At 47.6% G+C, this 22,840-nt stretch overlaps 1 protein-coding gene across 1 annotated transcript; it reads left to right on the top strand.

Moving 5' to 3' along the window:
* The first annotated feature begins 15,322 nt into the window (after positions 1-15,322).
* LOC146776383 (melanocyte-stimulating hormone receptor-like) lies at positions 15,323-21,092 on the top strand. The gene is made up of 2 exons (XM_085639968.1): positions 15,323-15,431; positions 20,136-21,092. The coding sequence occupies exon 2, from the start codon at positions 20,169-20,171 to the stop codon at positions 21,090-21,092; it is 924 nt and encodes a 307-aa protein (XP_085496094.1). The 5' UTR covers positions 15,323-15,431; positions 20,136-20,168.
* Positions 21,093-22,840: the final 1,748 nt, after the last annotated feature.

The following is a 22,840-nucleotide window of genomic DNA, read 5'->3' as shown; positions in this document are numbered from 1 at the left end:
GGTGGGTGGCGTTACTGCGGTCGTGGGGTGCGTCGGTTGAGTGCTGAAGCTGTTGTGTATGTCCGCGATCTTGTTGTGGAAGTAGGAGGCGAGGGAGTTGCAGAGGTCTTGCGATGGGGTGATGTCGTTGTTTCCGGCGTTGGGGTTGGAGAGCTCTTTCACGATGTTGAAGAGTTCCTTGCAGTTGTGTGCGTTGTTGTCCAGTCGGTTCTTGAAAGCCGTTTTCTTGGCGGTGCGGATCAGTTGGTGGTGTTTCCGGGTGGCGAGCTTGAGGGTGGTCCTGTTGTCCGGCGTGGGTTCCTTTCTCCAGGTTTACTCGAGGGCTCGGCAGTTCTTCTTGGAGCTCTTGAGTTCGTCGGTGAACCATGGGGCTCTCTTGCTGCTGGGTCTGCTGGGCGGGATCCTCAGAGGGGCGAGTTCGTCTGCGCAGTTGCTGATCCACTTCGTGAGGTTGTCGGCGGCCTGGCTGGGGTTCGCTGAGCTGGCGGGAGGGTGCTGGCTCAGGGTGGCGGCGAGCTGGTCGGCTGTGATCTTGTTCCAGCATCTTCGGGCAACCTGTTGCTGGTGGTGATGGATCGTCGTTCTTCTGAAGGTGAAGTGGATGCATCTGTGGTCCGTCCAGTGGAGTTCTGCGGCGTGGCTGAAGGTGATGTCTTTGCTGGATGAGAAGATGGCGTCGAGTGTGTGTCCGGCGAGGTGGGTGGGGGTGGACACCAGCTGCTTGAGTCCAAGGTTGGCGAGGTTGTCGAGCAGGGTGCTGGTGTTGCAGTCGTTGTTGTTTTCCAGGTGGAAGTTGAAGTCCCCCAGGAGGATGTAGTCAGCGGAGGGGAGGGCGTGCGGGCTGACGAAGTCGGCGATGTCCTCGCTGAATTGAGTGCGTGGTCCCGGCGGTCGGTAGATCAGGGTGCCTCTGAGGGTGGTCTTCGGGTCGGTGTGGATCTGGAAATGCAGGTGTTCGGCGGAGGGTGAGGTGTTGTCGGTGCTGGTCGTGATGCGGATGGTGTTCTTGTGGATGATGGCGATGCCTCCTCCCACCTGGTTGGCGTTGCGGTCCCTCCGGGTGATCTTGTAGCCGTCTGGGATGGCGATGGCGATGTCGGGCGCTGAGGAGGCGTTCATCCAGGTCTCCGTGAGGAAGGCAACGTCAGGGGCTGTGGCGTCTAGGAGGTTCCAGAGTTCGATGGCGTGTCTGTGGACGGAGCGGGTGTTGAGCAGGATGCACTTGAGGTGGTTGCTGTTGGTGTACGGCTTGGCGGGTGCTGGTGTCGGGCAGGTCCGGATGCAGGTGAACCTGCAGGTGTTGCAGCTGAAGGGTCCGTGGACGCGTCGTGGGGTGGCTCTGCAGCATCCCGGGACTCGGCCGGTGTTGAGTGCAATGAGGGTAGCGGCGGTGTACGTCAGGCGGGTCGGGCAGGGTCCTCGTGGGCCAGGGGTCCTGGCACTGGGCGCGGTCCAGGCGCGGACGGGCGTAGACGGGCTTGCCTTTGGCGCGCCTTCGGCGCACAATCGGCGTGCCCGCTGCGCGTGACCGCTGCGCGTTCGCACGGTCGCCATATATGGCGAAGTGCGCGGGTGGGCGGAGCAGCTGGGAGGCGGGAGCGGGGAGGGAACAGAAGGAAAAAAGGGGCGGGGTCGGCGGTGGTGGCGGGAAGTGGGGAGCGGGGAGGGAAGACGGAGGGCGGCGACAGGCAGGGAGAGACAGGCAATACAGCGGGGGAAACAGCAAAGAAAACAAATACCAGTACAAATTATACAATTAAACACAGAGACAACCAATTATACAATTAAGCACAGTAAAAACACCAGGGGCACAGGGAGAGGTGCGCCGATCACGGACCACGCCGCTCGAAGGAGGGGGCGTGGTCACGAGGCGGCAGTCGGGCAGCGAGGCACAGAGGAAGGGGAGGCACACGCAGCAGCTGGTGGCCGTGCGGCGCGGGAGCGTCCCAGAGCTAGGACACCATAACTCCATATAGAGGGGCCGGTATTATGTTGAACGCCAATCTTTCCTGATGGTATCCATCGTACGTCATAACGTATTCAGGGGTGATATAGCGGATGGGTCCCGAGTCCAACTCTTTGCCATCCACTGCGTATACTCGTTCAGGGGTATGTTTGTGGAGGAACTGTACCCCCAGGGCTTCCTCTTTGTCCATAAAACATCCCGTCGCTCCGGAATCCACCATCACTTGGACTTGCTTCTCCTCCTGATTAATTTCCAGGGTGAAGGGAATAAAGAAGTGTACGGCGTTTGCAGAGACGTGATGGTTTATTGAAGGGATGATGCATCTGCTTGTTGGTACCCCTTCAGTTACCCTCAAGCTCTGGAGTTTTCCGTCTCGTTCCCAGCCCCTACGGTGGCCACTTGTCCGGATCTCGGCCGCCCGTACTTAGGTTTGACGGGACACTCCCTGAGAAAATGTCCCTTTTTTCCGCAATATAGGCACAAGCCCTGTTTGCTGCGGTGGTCTCTTTCACTGAGCGTCAATGAGGCTCTGACGACCCCAATATCCATGGGTTCAGGCTTGGAGCTTCCATTGTCGGAGGAACGAGCACGTTCTCCTTGAGGTTGGAACCTGTCCCGTTGTTTGTACTCCCCTCGCCGTTCCTTCAAACGGTGGTCCAGCCATAAGGTTAAGTCAATGAGGGCTGCGCAAGTTTGAGGTTGGGGATCAATTTGGGCGAGAACGTCCTTAAGCTCGTCTCGGAGCCCTTGATAATAGATGCCGGCCTGCTTGGACTCAGGCCAGTTCGTTTCAGCTACGAGCCGGCGAAAGTTATTCAGGTAACTGATCAAATCCGACTTTTCTTGCCTCAGTTCTAGTAAGTCCTTGTCGGCTGAGAAGGTTTCCGCCCGACGATCAAACGTTTTCTCAAAGGCTTCCCTGAATGCTTCCCAATCATAAAGCAACGGGTCGTCACGTCTGACGATGGGGACAGACCATTGTGCTGCCTCGCCGGCCAAGTAGGAGATTACAAAAGCCACCCTTGCCTGGTTGGTTGCAAACAACTTAGGTTTACACGTGAAGTGTAGTAGTGCTTGTGTCATAAATACTTGGACCTTATTTATATCCCCATAAAACCGCTCCGGCGGAGCCAACGGGATCTGCGTGGGCATCTCTACCACTACTGAAGGGGGTGTGGGATGAAGAGAACCCCCTATATCAAAAGGGTTTCTTTGCATAGATTCCACTCTAGCCTGAAGAACAGCGGTCTCTCGCCGAGAGGCCGCAAGTTCAGTTTGAACCACCGCCAAGGCGGCCACGACATCCTCCAAGGTGGCCATATCTGACACCAGCACAGCCAAGAGGACGAGCGATTCGTGGGCCGATAATTCTGTCAGGATCCTCCGTCCAGAATCCTCGGGGCTGTGCTGATGCTCAAAGGGGTCCACCTCTCAACTGCCCCAAGTCCGGAATACAAGACTACACGGACTGGTGAGATAGTTGAGCGAGGGAAGGTAAGGGTAGGAACAGCAGGGAGGGAGACCTATGGATGACACAAAAGGAAACACAGTAAGTGCCCTGTATATGATGCAAGACTTACGATAGCTCAGGAGAACTCTCTAAGTGGCAAGTTCGAGGTACACGTACTATCACCCTACCTGTAAAGAAATCAAAGGGCGGTTTCTACCAGAAGAGAGGAGAGGGTGATTGAGGTGTTCCACATGATACACTGCACAGAGGAGAAAACATTTGTCAGCATATATGTAGATCTAGGTACATCCCTCACATCCCCTTCTGTCGTTCAGATACTACTCTCGTGTACGTTCACCTACCCTGATCTTGCGTGGAATAGCCCGCCCAATGCAACAGAGGATCTTCCAAACGCCCTCTATCTCGCCCTCTCTCCTAGGAAAATGTCAGAAAGAAAACAGACCATACGTAAATCAAAACCAAATCCGATGTGCATTTACATATCTGCACTAATAGTCACAAGTTTTCCCCTGGAGTGGTCCGGTCATATTATGGTTCGTAATAATTTCTCAGGGTGTATACAACATTTGGCCGGCCAGGATCGGAGCTTCTCTGCTGCAAAACACTTACTATGATACACCTTTTGCCGACGAACTGATAAGTCAATGTAAACAAAGGTTCACTCCCTGCATGAGATCACATACGTCTGTGAGCTCGCCAACAGGGGAGTAACTATAAAGGAGTGCTGCTTTGTTAAGACACAAACTGCACCCTTAGTTCAGTGGTGCGACTTCGATGCAAGAAACAGGTTCAACAATAAATCGACCTGTCCGGAAACACCCTTTGTCACCTCTACACGGGATTCCCTGCTTGAGAACAGCCGACTTGCTGCCTCTCCAACAAAGCACAAAGACTCCCCCCAACGAAACCAGACATGCTGATCTCCAGCGCGTGGACCCACTCGTAACTGAAGCAATAAGAAGAGCAAAGTGCTTGGGGGCACCCTTACCGCCTTACTCCGCTCGGTTTCCAATGATCACAGCAGCCGCAGGACTTCGGAATTATCGGCAGCGTCTCGAGTGCTGGACCCTCCTATATCCGGTGACGTTGAACGCCAGCGTCTCGCGAGCGTAATCTCGCTGCGGGCGCTGGGAATTGTAGTTCTTTGGGGAGGGATTTTCCCATTTCTCCTCGGGATAGCGTAGTTAGTGATCACCGGACTACGGATCCTGACACCCAGATTACAAACTTGGGTGCTGCACGTGTGGTGCACGCGAATGCCAGTAATCAATAATGGCGATCACCCATGATGCTTCTGCAGACCTTGAAACTGTCACTTCCACCTCTCCTCTAACTACTCTTAACCTGGGGCGAGTTAGAGGACGAGGCAGACGGCGTTTCCCAGTAGCACCGGGACCGGTGCTTTCGATGGAACTACGACGATGCCCCCTGGGCAGGAACCATAACTGTCTGTACTTACCGAGGAGCCTGAGCAACCTTGGCCGATGCCCAGTGGAGCTGTCCTATGCAGCTATAGAGGAGTCTGGCTCTGGTCCACCCCCGTGGCCGTCACCTACCCAACCAGACATCGAACATTGTTTTCCTCGTCTCCCCGTTGTGTTTCCTTCCCTCCCCCACCTCCTCCCTCCATGATGCTGTGGAATGCCTCCCTTTTTCCAGCCCTGCGTGGAACCGTGGAGTCAGCTACCGTTATTGTTTTTTTTGTTTGACTTTGTATATCCCGGCATCCTGGGTTAAAGCTATCTGTCTTTCACTTTGACTGCTTTGACTGTTTTGTTCCCCCTGAAGTCCTTTTCCCCCTTGTCGGTCTGCCTGACCCTATCTGCATTCCTTACCCCTGTTTTCCATTCCCCCTCTACCTTTCATTCTCCATAAGATGTGTGTCTTGGCTATGCGTAGCGCCAATAACTCATATTTTGTGTAATCTCCTGTTTTTCTCCTATGTCTATACTTGGCTCCTGTAATTGATCTAACTATGTAACCTGTAACTCGCTGATCCTAATGTAAAGCGCTCTGATACCTCTGGGTCTAGCCAGCGCTAAAACTTTGCAAATAAATAAATAAATAAATAAATAGTGGCCACTGATGACATCAGAAATATCCTCGACCGAGAAGAAATGACTGCACTCATCCTCCTCAACCTCTCCGCAGCTTTCAATACCATCTCCCACAAGTAACTCATCAGAAAGCTTCAGCACTTGGGTATCTGTGGACCAGCCCTCTAGTGGTATCTACCTTCCTCAAAAAACAACTGCCTCCAGCTCAACGCAGTAAAAACAGAAGTCCTTATCTTCTGCAACAACCACTTCCCTTGGGACGCCTCTTGGTGGCCCTCCGAACTTGGCCCCCCACTCACCGCTGCGAACCATGCCAAGAACCTCGGGATCATCATGGCCACCAACCTCTCCATAAGAAGTCGGATCCAAAATGTGAAATATTTTTGTGTTTTTTAAATCTTTTAAATTAAACGGGCAGCCACATTGTTTCAGAGATTTGTCAGGTGCTGATAAGAGTCGTAGTGCCATAGTCGTGGCAAGATTGAACATATGCATTGATCAGAGGAACGTGAAATCTATTATGTATGAATGTCAGAATATTTCATGCAGTTTTTTGATGGTTAAAGCAGATGCATGAGATCTTGGAAGCATGAGGGCCAAAGATATGTTGACATCTCAAATAATACCTACATAATACACTGTGGTTGCAGAAGAAGGGCAGGGACCAATCACTGAAGGTCACGCCAGAGAACACAGGGCGCCTGCATGCTCAGGGATAATCGCCTGCTCATTCTTAGCTGGATTCATTATCAAGCAGTTCTGTGACATCCACCAGAGTACAAGAAGCAGACGCTATGCTGTGAAAGAAGTATTACATTTGTCCTTTCTGAACCAAAAAATCAATGATGTGTCTTCTGCGTACATATAAACTTTCACTCCACCTTTGGTCAACAGTTGGTCCAGAGAGTGCATGTAAATACTGAGTAAAAGTGGAGAAAGTATCGAGCCATGAGCTGTGCCACAACTGAGAGCATTTTCGTTCTGACTTGTACAGAGGGAGTGCCATGAGTTGATAGTATGTATTTATATATACATTTTTATTTATGATTTTTACATGAGGCTGGTGAGACAACTAAACCTGGCTCCAGGCCAGGCCTAAAATGTACTCCATGCATATAACAATATGCTTGAAGCTCATATTAACACCTAAATGCCCTGTATTCATTTTTACTGACGTTGGAGTTCAACCATTGCTTAGCCTCTTTCACAGACCAACACAGAATATTATAAGTGTTTGAGGAGTCTTTGGACATTAATTTGTTGATTATTTTTATAAGTTGATATACAGTTCTCTAGGTTCCTGATGTTCAGAGAGTCTCTCTTCTGAAATGGAAAAGTCAACATAAATAGATTGACCTTGTGAAAACGCCTTGAAGTCTCCACTCTAACTTGATCATTTGGTTGAGTTCTACACAGAAACTAAGCAAGACTTCTCTTCCAGAATTTACTCTTTCATATACCATGCTGTTTCATTTGAGTGTAGCCTCGCAATGAAAACGTGTTTTTGATACAGTGCTCTATACCACACTTCCGCCATTTATTAGTGCTGTAAATGAAAGAAGAAATCAGCCTAGATAGAGAGTGCTTCTGCAGCAGTCTTTACCATAATTGTAATTAAATTGTGTTATTATTTGTAAGGAAATTTCTCTTTTTGGATGGTTGCCTCCGAAGTCTTTGGACTGATGCTGCTGGTTTTTTGACTCCTGGAAGTGCACTGAGGCCTGCTAACCAGACCTCAGTGCCAGTGCCCTGAACCTTAAATGTGTGTGATTGATTGGCCTATACCCAACTGGCATAAGCTAACTTAGTTTTAAGTCCCTAGTATATTGTACCAGGGGTACCCCGGGCCTGTAAGTTAGAGTGCCCCCTCAGGGACTGCAGCACTTATTTTGCTGCCCTTAGTGGGGCAAGGTAAAATGTGACTCTCAGCTGGCCACTGGAGACTGGAAGAGCAGTTTAAAACGACTAACTTGGCTTTGCCATTTAAAGCAGTGGGAAACCCCAACTCCCTTTTTTTTTTTTTTAAAGGAGGTAAAGTCAGAGTGCACTATCATTTTGAAGCCCTATCAGTCTAGGGCTTTACAGGTCGTCCTCTTCAGATGTGATTCCTGGAGGAGTGCAACTGCGGGATTTTTACGTCTGAGGTATTGCAAGACTAGGCCCTGTTTGATTTTATCTCCAGATGGGCGGGAGGTCTGTGTCTGGGGACCCGCATCACTGATCTCCGAATTTGTGTTTGTCATGCTCGTCATTAATGTTAAACCACCCTGGGGCTGTTCGTATTGTAGGCCCCATAGCGTCTCCTCGTCTGACCCTTGTTATAGCACCTGTCATCAAAGATACAACTGAAATTAAACCAATTAACTGTACCCATCCCTCCTCCCCCCTCCCTGCAGAGTGGATTTAAAACTACCCGCCTCCCTAACTCAGCAGAGTGCTTCAGTCCCATAACTTTGTACTTGCGTAAGGGGGGAGAGTCACTCCGCGCCCCCTGTTCACTCCCTTTGTGTCCATACAGTCTGTTGCGAGCATTCTGCACCATCCGGCCATCTGACCCAAGCTCTAATTTTCAACCAGGCCATAGTGCGCTGTCGGTGGTGTGTGTCCCTTAGTCCAAGGGATCCAAATTCTCCCCATTAAACTGAAGCCTTGTCCATAGGCCATTGCAATCTTGTTATTACACAGAGTTCCTTCTGAGGTGTGGCAACGTCATCTTGGAGTGATCCCGTGATTTTGAGTTTTACTATGCGGGGTATCAGTCTGATTCGCGTGGCCCTTGTGCCGGCGTTCGCCACTGCTTCCGTTTCTGTCTCTGTTGTTAGGGCTGATTTAGTGAGTTGGTGCCTTTTTTTTGCCCCTTGTCTGTTACACACTTTGGCTGGGCGCCATCCTACCAGCCATTCTTGGGCTTCTTCCAGCTTCGTGAAGAACCAGCTCCTCCCTTCTGCTTCCACCCTCAGTTTTGCAGGGAAGAGCATTGCGTATTTGAGTTCTTGATTGTGCAGCTCTCTTTTAATATCCATAAAGTTCCGTCGTTGCTTTGTTACAGCCGCTGTGTAGTCAGGGTACAATGTCACGGTACTGTTGTCCACCCGCAAGGGGGAACCAATTCAGGCTGCCTGCAGAATTGCATCTCGGTCCCTGAAGTTGAATAGGTCGTGGGGGGCCCCTGGTCTAGGTTTCCATCCCGGTACCCGGCGGACTCTTTCCACCGAAAAGAAGTTAGAGAGTCCACATGGCTGCAATTGGGTTTGTACCAGTTTTTCAACGAAGAGATCCAGTGTTGGCCCTTTGACGCTTTCCGATACCCCCACCAGGCGAATGTTGTTGCACCGTGAACGTCCTTCCTGATCATCCAGCTTTTCTGCCATCTGCTGGGTAGCTAATTCCAGGTGGCAAACTTGTTGTTGCAACGTCGCAGTGTCAGTCGAGAGAGCTTCTACCTCGGACATTCTTGTGTTCATTTTGGAGATATCGGCTCGTAGTAGCGTTATGTTACAAGATATAGTGCCAATGGAGGTTTGCATTTGCTGTAGGGTGGTCATCACATCTTGCAATGTGACCTCTTTGGCTTTCGCTGTCTGTTGGCCACTGTCAGTGCCTGAGGCCGGAACCGGCGTGTCTGGTTGCTCTTTATTAAAGGTGTACTTGTCTAATCAGTTACTTTGCACCGATCGCTGTCCTCTGCCACCCATGGCGCCTCGAACTCTGGGGGATATGTCCGTTTACTGTGCGTGGGGGAGACAGTGTTCGCCGCTGCCTGCCAACGTGGAGTGACTCCCTTGTGAGGCCTGTCGATGTTACCGTCTCACTCCACTGCTGTCTTTGGCAACCGTTGTCAGTAGAGGCTGTGCAGGCCCCCGTGGTTCATCTGAGGCCAAACTCCCTTTTTAATATATGTAAGCCACCGCTACAGCAGGCCTATTGAGTCGTAAAGCAGTGTGCAGTATATTAGAGAGGAGACCATGTGGAGTAGGCACCTACTGTGGTCTCCCGGCTCCACAGTAGGTGCCTAGCGGGTGCTGCTCTCTGACCAAAATCTGTGTTACGAGGAGCGCACTCCTCCCCTTCCTGATCAGCGATCAATATTCAGCCATAGTGTCTTTTTTCGCTGCGGTGTCTGCCAATGAGCTGATATCGCTTCCACACACCTTAGAGAGTGTGTAGGTAAATTACCCTTTTTATTTTTTTACTATTCACGTGGCCCTATTTTGCCACTCACTGCACTCCCTGGTCCTGAAGAAAGCCCCGCACATCCTGAGGTGGGCTGAAACATGTAGACCAACCACATAGCCAACTATTAGAAATTGAATCTTTTTCATAGTTGCTTCACATAATTCTTAATTTTAATATATCCTGAGCCGCCACTAATAAATTTCCCTCGGCAAGGATTCTCAGAGGTATTTTTAATTTTTCACTACATCACATTATCACACCACACCAGCTCCGCTGTAGTCAGGCGTTGCAGCACAACCGGGAGGCGCTCGGCCACCCGGTTGGGGCCCCTATGATGAAGCATGACACCAACCAGGTTGGTGTGTGAGGGGCCTTTTACTCACCTAGTGGGTTCCCAAGCACTGCTTGCCAGTGATCGTACCAACACCATTGGGTTCGTCCATTTTTGATTAAACTCAGGGAGAAACATTGGCCAAACCTTTTTTTATGGACTACTGAGCTGCATACATCAAGAGATGGGTTCAGCCATCTTGGGAGTGGGAAGAATTCTTTTGGTGTCCATAAAGTCGTAAATTTACAAGCTATTTCTATAAATTGTTGTCAGATTTCTTGAGAGTAGTGTTTCTTTCTCCTTCAGTTATTTTGGTGCTGTTTAACTGATTTACACTTGTTCCTTTGTTAATGCCTGACTGCTCTAAGCCACAGCTACCCAGGATTGATTAAGGTTTTACAAAAAAAAGCACATGGATGTCATGTCCCACGACCCCCAAATCATGACACTGTGAGGCTAGCAAGTGAGTAGAGGGGTTACTTATTAGGAGCTCTTGCCGTCACCCTCTGCATGCCTAGGGTACCACCCTTCCTCTCCCCACTTCCTGCCTTGCTCCCTTTCCTGACCGGAAGCGGTGTCTGGTGTCCAGATCCCCGCGATGTGGTGTGAACAGGGTCCTAGTGCCCCACTCCATCACGCCATTCCGACACCTGCAGTAGGCTCCTAAGAACAATTTGGGATCTTGCACTGTAAATGGGTAATGTGTGCGATACAAATGGCATAAATAATACAATTCTGTAAAGGTACTTGGAAAACTATGATCACTACACCACCATGAGCAACGAACATATTATACAAAACTTGCAGCCCTCCTCTATGAAAGCCTTCCTATGTATACAGCTTCTGGATAGTGTGAGGTGTCATCCATCCACGTTTCAAGTAGTCTGGGTGCTCGTGTTCTTGAAATTAAAGCTGTGAAAATTAAAATAATCACATTTTCCATTTAGAGGACTATGAAAGGAAGAGATTTGACATGCAAGGGCAAATCTATTTTTACTAAAACATGAAAAGCAGCAAAAGTACAAATGAGTTGTCTGAAGGAATAATGAACGAATGCATTGCATATAAAACTGTCCAAGTTAACTGACCATCACAAATGGAAGCAAACAGAAAGTTCTGAAAAGGCATTTGTAACAAAAGAGTGTTTGTTTTCTAAATGGTCACATTTACTTGCCCACTCTGGGTTGTGAGGAAATCTGGTCGAGTTGCTTGCTTTTTGAAGTTGCTGACGTAATGTGCATAATTTCAGGAATTTTGCTATACCCTTTACACCGTTCTGCCTTATCACTTAATTTTGCAGCAAAATTATAATGCAGCAGTGCTGGAACGACGCGAATGACCAGGACGCAGGCAGCTGTCATTTGTGGTGCTTTCATTTGTAGTGCTATTTTTTGTGCAAAATCCATCCTCATATCTAAAATGAACTCAAGAATGCAGTTTGCTCTAAAATATAGTGCTAAATGGCATATTTGCATTTTGCATGATTTTGCTTAGTTTTCCAGAAATCTCATCTAGTTCCGCGAAAGCAAACTACGTGAATTTTGCACACCAGACAATGCAAGATGTCAAGCGCAGCCATTTTAAAGATGACAAGCTATTCCCTTGAAAGGAGATTCCCCAAGCCTGAAGAACCTCACTATTCTGTTCAAGGCCAGGCAAGCTAGCACGCCAACACCTGAGCTGAAGTTGGACTTCCATGATTCCAGATTCCATGTATCCAAATAAACTGATTGACATAGGGAAAACTTTTGCTTAGTGAAAGATGGTGGGTATTGGCAGTAGCGGCCCGGCCTTAAGGGCATGGGGTCATGCCACTGCACTTTTTTACATAAAGACAATCTTTATTTTCAGGTCAGGTAGCCAGGAGCTAGACATGCGGTAAATGTGTAGGCTGCTTGCTGCCTTAGCTAAACTTTTCTGGCTGAGCAAGTCACAGCTCCTGTGGGTGAGACCTCTTCAGCTCAGCAAAGGTCCTCAAGACCCTACGTCTAATGATGAGGGGGAGCATCAGTGATAGACTCATACCTGGCTGCTTCAGTTTTAAGCCCTGAAGTGCCCAGGGCCAAATGGTTATTACTGACACCTCGTCACAAAGTGGGTGAGGTCAGCAGCCTCTCTGACCCCCTCCTCCTCTGTGCCCAGGTAGAGACTGCTGCCTACGGTCAGCCAAAGAAAGAAGGCAGCAGACCCAACCCTCCTGGCACCTCCAAGGCTTCCCTCTCCAAGAGCTGCAGTGGGTAAGTGTTGTGTTTTTATTGACTGGTTCGTGCCTGTATGTATGAATGTATGTGTATTTGTGAGTGAGTGTTGTCATTCGGCGTGTGTGCGTCTGGCTGCATGGGTGTGAGTGTGTGCGTGGGACCCCGTCCCCTCTAAGTTGTACTTACTGGTAGCCACTGGGTATTGGGCTGGATGTGTGAGTGTTGTGAAATGAAGAGCCTCAGGAAGCAGGTAAGTGAGAAAGCTCCCTTATTTACCAAGTGCTTCGGCCATGACGGGACACATCCGGTCAGCTCGAATCCCGACAGCAGCAGCCTGTTGCTCTCAGAATCCTCACACACCGTTAGTTACACATGTGAGTCATAATTTGAACAATAACCTATTACTTCAACACATGCCTAACAATGCAAACTATTTGTAATTTACATCTACATCATATCACCTTCCTCCTTTTGTAAAACAAAAACTTTTAGTGAACCAAACTTAAACACATGGAAACTTAAATACAATTAATAACTTACAAAGTCATTAAACTTTTTAGGACTTTTAATGTGAGAACCCAGATCTCCTGACTTCATTCTGAAGAATTGGTCTGTCTGATGCTGAGGAAAGGCTCTGATCAGCAGACATATTGACTTCCACATCTGAAAAACCTCCTGTCTCTATTTGTCTATCCGCAGGTTGTAGCCACTGTGCGCAATCAGAGTCCGGAACAGAAGGTTTCTTTTATACATGATGTTGGCTTGCTCCTGTGTAAGTTTTACTAGTTGCCTTTTATTCCACCATCCTTTGCCTACAGTCAATGCAGCACCCTTACTGACTTTAACAATCTGCACGGGCATGGAAAATTTGGATTCACCTTTCCTGACTCTGACTGGGCTCTTACCCAACACCCAGTCTCCAGCCATTAAATTCTCAGCTGACACACCATGTCTTCTGTCAGAATCATGTCTCGTTTTAGCTTGCTTCAAGATCACACACAAAGCGACATTATCCCTGTTGGATTTCACATTGTTGTTTTTGTGCACCTTCTCTTTCAGCCATGATGGAAATAAAGCTGTGGGCACATCTCTACCGCTTAACAAAGAAAAAGGAGTCATGCCTGTTGTACAATGCGGTGACGTATTGTAATTCCACACTTTTCGTTTGATGAACTCACCTACATCTAGGAACAGAAGTTTAGTCAGGAATGATCAGAAGACGTTGGTAGGTGAAAGCAAGAAATCTTGTCGCCAAATGTTGTGAAATGAAGAACCTCACGAAGCAGATGACTGAGAAAGAGACTTTAGTCACCAAGTGCTTCGCCCACGACGTGACTCGTCCGGTCAGCTCGGATCCCGACAGCAACTGCCTGTTGCTCTCAGAATCCTACACGCACGAGATATAATTTGAACAATAACCTATTATATCAATACATGCCTAACAATGCAAACTATATGTCATTTACATCTACATCACAGTGAGCCTTGACTCCTAGCCAATAGCTGCAAACGAAGTACCATGACGTGCTATATTACTGACATGTGGGATGTACCTCAGACACAACAGTGAGACTAAAGGCACAAGCCATGAATGCGGAGACCACTGTTGGGCTTCAGAGTCGGAGACGGAAAATAGGCCCAGGCAGCAAATTAAAAGTGGCCACCATGGGCAAATCCAATAGCTAAAAAAGTGGCAACATTTGCAAAGTAAGGAAGTTTTAAACTTGTAAAGACTTGTTGAATAAGTGATTTGCAAGGTATGGGAGTCTCGGTGCACTTGTGCTTGTTGGAGGCAATGTTTATGGGAATATCAGAAAAATCAACAATAAATTCAACCCACCAGACCCTAAAACCCGCCCAAATATAGCCAAAAACCCAGCCCATGCAGTGATCTGTCAGCCTGATTGCCCTTTAGGCCAGTCTCATCCCACTGGCCTCTCGAGTCTGGTCCTATAAAATGGCGTCACTCCCATCATGTACCAGCTTCCTCACTGGTGCCCCTTCATCCACTCCTCGGTGTTACCTGGGCAGCTGGACCTAAGAAGTAAAGAAGCCAACAGTGAGGTTGTAGTGTTCTATGTGACGTATGCGTGGCCACCACATTTTTAATCCCTTCCCCCTAAGTCTGGTCAGCGGCGAACTGACATGGCGGACTGCTCCAAAGGCCACTAATGAAAAATATCAGCATTCGGAAGCTAATGTAAGACGTAACACTGCTTGCTCGAGGCGACGCGTCCATTAGGGATTTCTCAGTAAGAGAATTCCCAAAGTCGGCCGTCGTGTTTTTAAACTCATGCACTTTCCGGCAGTTCTTTCTAATAAGAATACACTAGTTAGCTAAATGCAGCCTGCTTTCTAATTTACCACTTGACACCAATTATCATGACCTACCCCCTTCCCCTCTCGCCCCCGCCCCCTGCCACCGTGCCTGGGTCGATACCATCGAAGTGTGCATAAAGGGATGGATGGGGTAGGACCACGGCCGTTCTTCTATTTGTGGTTCGGTTTCATAACATGTCTTCTGCCAATCAATGCCGTTGTTGACCGGGATGTTATCATGTGTTCAGCCATCCTCACTCGAAGGGGGATGTCAAAGAAATGCTTTGAGGAAGGGAGAAAGAGCTCATTCTTTCGCCTAACCTCTGCAAATCAATTACTTTCTGCACATGAACAGGAAAGGAGAGGGGGCGCCCTACCAGCCTGATCGTGTGCAATCCCACAAAGGACCGAGAGACCAAACTTCTGAGCCCAGCACGGGGCAGCGACCGACCGACCGAACTACCAGCGGCTGGGCCGCCCGGGGACGCAACAAGTGCCGATCAGAGAGCAGGAGACTGGCGGAGGAAGGAGACAGCTGGACGTGGGAGGGAATGTAGAGTGAAGCCGGGCTCCAAGGTGGTGAACGGAAGCCCCATTCATAAAATTGGGCATGTCAAAAGCACCTGCAAGACCCCACTGGAGACCACAGTCCGAATATCTTGCATCAATAAGGACTTCTCAGCTCCTTCAGAGACCTGTGTTTTTGTCACACCCATGGGTGTGTGAGACCGTGCCAGGCTCCAGAGAGACAGGGTGGCTTTGTCTTTGTTTGCGGGGCTCTAAAGTACTTCTGTCACAAAGCGAGGATTGGCCAACTGGTAGATCGCCTTCCAGCTCTCCTTCTCAGTTGGCCTACGTCACTGGATCAAACCCACCCAGTCTTTTGGTGTTGCACTCTTCTCCTGCTTAGGTAGGTTCCAGGCGTGCTTTATGCATAGCGTAAGGATATGAACTTAGCATAAAATGTATTCAGATGTGTGTGGGAGTAGTTGTTTAATTATAGAGCAATTGGTGACCAAGTCTTGGCGCTTCTGCGATTAAAATCTTGCAACACTTATTGCCCTGCTGCAGCTTATCATTGCCTCTATCACTGATATCTTTGACTTGTGACACCACTTTTCAAAGTGGACAGTGGCTTTCAACCTACAGCTCGTCAAGGTTTGGAGTTTAAGCTAGTATAAGACATCCCTACAGTTTCTATACAATGCATTGTGCTTTCTGGTCCCCATATTCCCAGACTACATTAGTGGAGTGGTCTAGGAAGTAGGGCATAGTAGTCATAGGCAATAAAAATTAAGCATATTGTTTTGTTGGTGGGCGAAATGGCAGACCCTGATTAAAACACACACCTCAGTGAAACTCTTCCAATCGCCTCTAGAAACCACCTCTGACACTCACTCACAAGACTGTGCATGGACGAGCTCGGGCTATTTAAAGCACAAATTGCATCTGTATCACCAGCAAAGAGCTTTAAAGTTTGCAAATTGTCAAATACAAACCTCCTTATTCCACCGAAGGGAAAAAAAGAAAGGCAGGCCGTCAAATTTTTCCGATAATTGAAAATCTCTCTGGAACTCCTTTTTTTTTTTTTTTTTTTTTCCTCATCTGCCACACAGGTCACAATATGCAAACTTATAGGTTTACACACATTGCGCTGCCTCAGTTAGTATAACTGGATGGGGCAGTAATGGAGCGGAAAACTCACCCCTCAGCAACAGTGTTTCAACCAACAGTGATCGCAATTGTACATCCATGACAGGGGTAGCTAGAATCCAGCCAAGGTACCAATAATAGCACCTGAAAAGCGGCTATCCCACCAAAATGGGGTAAATGGCATGATCATTGGACCTGGGGGAAAAAAAAAAAAACCAGTTGTTCAATGGACCCAATTAAGAAGATGCCAAAAGGATCTTTTATCTGGATTACCGGATCTAGCCAGGTCCAACTTAGAGACAATCAGAGCAGAGGCGTACCAGTCATTGATAGAGGGAGATGAAGTGTCCTTCCACTTCCTGCATATTTCTCTCCTGGCAAGCAATATGGCGTAAAAAATAAGCTTTTTTGCCAAGGAAGGAACCCCTTGATACACAGCCAAATATTACTGATGTAAGATCCAGGGAAATATTAACACCAACAGAGAGTGAGATTGTCTTGCTAATGGCTTCCCAAAATGGGGACAAAAGTGGGCACTCAAAAAACATGTGAATGTCAGAAGCAGCCACCAAACCGCATTTCGCGCAAGCCACACTACTCCCCACGGTAAATTTGGAGAGACGAAGGATGGAATAATATGCACGATGAATGGTGAAAAGATGGTTCCTGCGTAACCAAGCTGGTTTGACAATGTCCCACATCAACGTACAAGACGAAATCCAAAGATGTTGTATGTCAGGCTTGGTGACATGTAGAGACCAAAGCTCCTCTGGCAATGAAAATACTCCATCTATTTCCTCCAGAATTAGATTATACCATAGTGAGATTTCCTTCTTGGCAGGCAGTTTATCTGTCAAAAGCGTTGTAAGATGACTATACGCACCCAGGGGATATTTACCACCATGTGGAGGATGAACAGAGTATGCACGAGACCAACTCAAAATTTGAAGGTATTTAAGCCTGGAGAAGTTTGGGCCAATTTTAGTGTAAAGATATTCCCAGGGTAACAAGACCCCGTCAGCAAACAGGTCACCCCACTCCTTCAGTCCAGCTTCTCTCATGGACATAGCTAGTGCATCCCCTAACCAAGATGGACAGTCAGGGAGATCCCACAGCGGCGTCCTGCTACCATAGTACCCAACTTTAATGGCCTTAGACAACTGAGCCCATAGTCTAGCCATACCCCTTAAAATTTTCAATTAGATTTTTTTGAAGAATTAGGGTTACCAAATTAGAAAAGAAACCCTGACTGGTTTACTCCTTCTGCATCCAATAACATAGAATAGATGCGCCCCACACCATAAGCTGCTGGTCACTTTAGTAGGATCCTAGCGTGAGATAGCTGGAAAGCCCAGGCATAAGCCTGGAGGTCAGGGGCAGCAAGCCCTCTTTTTTCCCTACGCCTCCTGATTTTTATCCAGGAGATTCTTGGAAGGTGTTTATTCCAAATAAAGGTACTAATATCAGACTGCAATTTTCTAACGGAGGTAGGGTCAAAATATTAAGGTATTGTATTAAACAAAAAAGAAATTTTTGGCAAAATGGACATTTTAACAAGGTTGACCCTACCCAGCAGGGAGAGCGGAAGATGGGCCCAAGTCTGGAGCAGCTTACGACATTGTTTTGCAATTTTTGAGAAATTAATAGAAGCGATCTGATCGAGGTCAGCTACAATATCCAAACCCAGATACCTCATCTGGTTCCTCGGCCGGATACCAGAATTAAAAGTACTTTGGTCAATATTCCAGGTCATCATCTCAGTCTTTAAAGTATTAATTTCATAACCGGAGACCTTCCCGAATTCTGAAGCCAAATTAAGTATTACTGGAAGGGCCTCATGTGGTTCAGAGGTAAATATAAGAATATCGTCGGCATAGAGGGCCACCTTTCTCTCCCAACCCCTGTATGCGAATGGCTTGATGTTAACGCTATCCCTCAGATTCTGGGCGAAAGGTTCAGCATACAGATCAAAAAGGAGCGGGGAGAGAGGGCAGCCCTGTCTTGTGCCCCTCGAGATGTCAAATGGGTCAGATAAAATACCGTTGACCAATACACGGGCACTAGGATTCCGATAGAGAAGACCAATCGCCTGACGAAATCTACCTCCCACGCCGAACTTCGCCAAGGCCTCCGACAAGTACAACCAATTAACTCTGTCGAAGGCCTTGGCGGCATCCAGCGTGAGAACCGCCAAGGGCAAAGATTTCAAACATGCCATATCTATTGATCCTATCAAATCAAAGGTCAGTTCAAAGAGCTGTCGCCCCTTAATAAATCCTTTCTGATCAGTATGTAATATAGTGGGAGCGACTAGGGCCAATCTCTTTGCAAGAATGGAGGCAAAGATCTTATAATCTCCATTCAAAATAGAGATCGGCCTATAAGAACTACAGGCTGTTGGAGGCTTCCCAGATTTCAAGATTACAGTTATGGATGCATTATCCCATGAGACTGGTGGTGGCACTCCATCCAGCAAGATCTGATTAAACAGAACGGCCAGGAAAGGAACGAGTTCCTGCTCCAAGGTTCTATATATTTCAGCAGGCAGACCATCAGGCCCAGACGCCTTACCTTTCTTGGCTTCCTGAATGGCTTTCCTTACCTCTTCTTCAGAAATTTTACTATCTAGCATTACTGATTGGTCAGTAGAAAGACTTGGAAGATCTATTTTCATAAGCCAATCCTTGATAGAGACAGTATCCAATTTCATATTCTCATGATAAATAGCTTGATAGTAGTCTCTAAATGCTACACTAATGTCTACGTCTGAAGAAAGAGGGACATTATTGACCTTGATCTGGTTGATGTTATTACGGACCTGATCGGTTTTAGCTTTCCATACCAATAATTTACCAGCGCCCTCTCCATACTGGAATGTGCAATTTTACTAGCCTCCCATCTTTCCTGTAGCCGCCGATTAAGGATCGAGGTCAGTTGGCCCCTTAGAGTAAGTAACTTAGCCCGCAGAGGTGTCAACACATCATCTGTGGACTCTAAGTTGGCATCAATATCATCCTGCACCTTAGACAAGCTCGCCTCCACAGAGGCAATGGCCTCCCTGTATTCCCTCCTTCTATACGACACCTTACCCGTGATAAGGCCTCTTAAAAAGGCTTTTAGTGAGTCCCAGACCACACCGGGCCCTGCAGAACCCACATTTACCTCTAAGAAGGACCCCACCTCAGATTTAAAAAAAGTGACATCTTCAGGATGGGATAGTAAAGTGCGATCAAAAGACCAGGTCCTTACTACAGCAGAAGTTGATGCCTTAAGTTCCAGGAATACTGCTGAATGGTCGGATAAGTGTAAGGGAAGATATCGAATGTCCTTAACAGCGTGAATTAAACTATGATGGATTAGTATAAAATCTATCCTGGACTGGTGATTGTATTTGTAATTTCTAAAAGAAACCCCTTGCTGCTGCCCGGCCCTTAATCTCCAAATGTCCACATAACCATACTGTTTCATTGCATTCAACAAGAATGATCTTGATTTTGAAGGGACACGAGATCTACTATTATGAGATTTGTCCAGGATTGGATCTAAGACGATATTAAAATCGCCAGCTAATATCACTGGTTCCGGGAAGGACAAAAGATGCGAGAAAATCACTTCCAGAGATGTAAGATCGTCAAGATTGGGGCCATAATAACCAACCAATGTGAAATAAGCACCCAAAATTGCCAGGGAGGCAATAACCCATCTCCCCATAGGGTCAACCTTAAAATCTAATACCCTGGCACCAAGGTGCTTTTTGAAAATCAATGTCTCTGGAACTCCTTGCCAGACGAGATGAGATACATCCACCAACTAAGTCCTTTCTTGAAGCAATTACAAACTCACGTTATCTGCTTAATGTTGCAATGCTGAGGTTTTAGCACTTTGTAAATCTCTTACATTTCATGATTGATTGACTGATTGGCTGCAAGTCTGTTACTGATGTTATTTGTGTCTTCTACAGAAAGTCCTGCCAAGCTCAAGGCATCGTCAGGACATGTCCGCCGTACCTTTTCTGAGTACCACCGTGAATGGCACCAACCAGAGTGCAACCAACGTGACTAACACCAACTGTACTGGGGTCTACACCCCCGACGAGCTTTTTGTGATTCTCAGTTTGCTGAGCCTGCTGGAAAACATCTTGGTGGTGATAGCCATTTTGAAGAACAGGAACCTTCACTCCCCCATGTACTTCTTCATCTGCTGTCTAGCGGTATCTGACATGCTGGTCAGCGCGAGTCACCTTGTGGAGACCTCAGTCATGCTCATGATACAGCATGGGGTCGTGAACATACCCCAAAATGTACAGCTCCAGATTGACAATATCTTTGACATGCTGATCTGCAGTTCAGTGGTGTCCTCACTCTCCTTCCTTGGGGTGATAGCTGTGGACCGCTACATCACCATCTTCTATGCCCTGCGCTACCACAACATCATGACTTTCCGGCGGGCAATGATCATCATAATCCTAATCTGGGTGCTCAGCGCCATCTCCAGCACTATCTTCATCGCCTATCATAGCAGCAACGCAGTCATCATCTGCCTCATCAGCTTCTTCCTCTTCATGCTCAGTCTGATGGTGACCCTCTACATCCACATGTTCGTGCTGGCTCGCCAACATGCCAAAAGAATCCGCAACCTCAACAAGAGGAGGTCCACGCCTCACAGGACAAGCCTAAAAGGGGCCATCACCCTCACCATCCTGCTGGGGATCTTCTTCCTCTGCTGGGGGCCCTTCTTTCTACATCTCACACTCATCGTCACCTGCCCCAAGAACCCCATATGCACCTGCGTCTTCAGCTATTTTAACTTATCTCTGATCCTTATTATATGCAACTCCGTGATAGACCCCATCATCTATGCCTTCAGGAGCCAGGAGCTCCGGAAGACCCTCAAGGAGATAGTCTTCTGCTCCTGGTAGGAGTCGGGTATCGCTGGAACTCTGGTGAGCCGAAAGAGCTGGCAGCACCCTCTAGGGTGCAGGAGAGGGGGACGGATGTGAAACATGCCACCCAAACTGTCTCCGATCAGCGATGGCGAGAGCAAGGGAATTCCCTTAGTCAAGGAATACAAGGATTCCTAAATGAATGGATGCGCAGGTCATGGAAGGGAGTTGTGTGATTTAGGTTTAGAGAGATATAGCGTTTACCATGTACTGTCTCTCCAAGTCTTTGGTTTAAAGTAGGTCAAATGTTCCTCTTTAGATCACAGGCTTGTTAGAAAAACTATTTTATATCATGGGTTGCCATGTCATGTATACCTCATATGATATTTTCCAGAGATCTCAAGTATCCCAGGTCTATTCGTAGTTGATCTAAGTCAGGCTGTTTTCTGTGCATTCTGGGACGCGCATTCCTGATTTCATACTGGAAAATAGGACTACCAGTCCCAGAACGCGAAGAAAAAAACTGGACTGGATGATTTTCCAACCACATATGGACCTAGAAATTCTGGCAGCTTTGTGAATGTTATCTTATGTTGCGTTAAAGTCAAATATGAGTTATATGGCGCTGACATGGCGTGGGAAGAAAGGTACTTGAAGTTTGGAGAAATTGTGAGGAAATTGTATGGGGGTGGATCATTTCCCCTTGTTTGGTGTGCCTCTTGATCGAAGGCTAATCTAAAAGATGCGGGTCCTTCTGTTTGTGACGCTGAAGAAAGGGATGGTGTGCTTGCTGGGTTTTCGTGCTCTTTAAAGTAGTAGGTCTTACCGCTTAGGCACTGAATGGTGTGAAGAGCAGGCCCACACAGTGCATTTGGTCAGGCTGTCTTTGTTATAGCTTCATCCTGGGTCCAGCCACAAGGTCGTTAAGAGTGTGTTTGCGCAGAAGGTCTGCCTCAACACTACTGGTGGTGGCTGGTGAGCTTCTGACACCAGTACTGTCTTTTTAGACACTCTCATAAGGATAAACTCACTCGAAGAAGGGAAAAGCGAGCTAGTGCAGGTTTGGCTACACAGTCACCCCTTTGTTGCTGCTCTCTAACTGCACATTTCTCTATGTTTGGGGCTCTGCCCTTTGGCTGCTTTTTGCTACAGTTCCTTCTTTAGTGTTCATCACCGATGCTGACTGTATCTCCCTCTGCCACTGCTGTGTGCAGCTTCTAAATATGCTCCCTTACTCTATGCTCTCTGCTCTCTGGATCAAGCTTATGGCTGGCTGGTTTGTTTGGCCACATTCTTGTGAATTTTCACTGTTTCTTTGGTGGGAGTTGAGAGCTATAGGTTCTTGAGTGGTTGCCCTTGGCGAACTGATTTGCCTAAAATACCTCTTGAGTTGCATGCTCAGAGGGTCCGAAAAGTGCTTCAAAGTCTATTGTTTAACTTATCCTGCTTTCCTGTCAGTAGATGTCTAGTGCACATGATCTTGCTGAACAACTCTTGAATATCATCTTAGTCTCAGCCCTCCATAATACCAGGACCATACACAATTTTGGTGTGGTTTTGTAACTGACTGTAGCTCCATTACACGTTTTGAGATGTGTCTGTTCTTAGATTGTCTGATTGTACCTACTTTTGGATTATATCTGCTCATAGATTGCCTGCTTGTGACTGCCCTTAGACTAGTTGAGGGCTCGTAGGATACCTGAAAATGACTTCTCTTGGACGTGGCTGCTCTCAGAGTCACTAGCCTTTGCTGTTTTTAGGTTGCTGTATGTGAAGGCTTATAC

This window comes from Triturus cristatus, chromosome 12, assembly GCF_964204655.1.
Source record: "Triturus cristatus chromosome 12, aTriCri1.1, whole genome shotgun sequence".
Classification (NCBI taxonomy): domain Eukaryota; kingdom Metazoa; phylum Chordata; class Amphibia; order Caudata; family Salamandridae; genus Triturus; species Triturus cristatus.
Note: the sequence above shows the minus strand (reverse complement) of the source record. Positions and strands in the feature narration are given on the sequence as shown.

Coding starts and splice junctions, on each gene's coding strand:
- LOC146776383 (XM_085639968.1), top strand. CDS start 20,169: ATGTCCGCCGTACCTTTTCTGAGTACCACCGTGAATGGCACCAACCAG.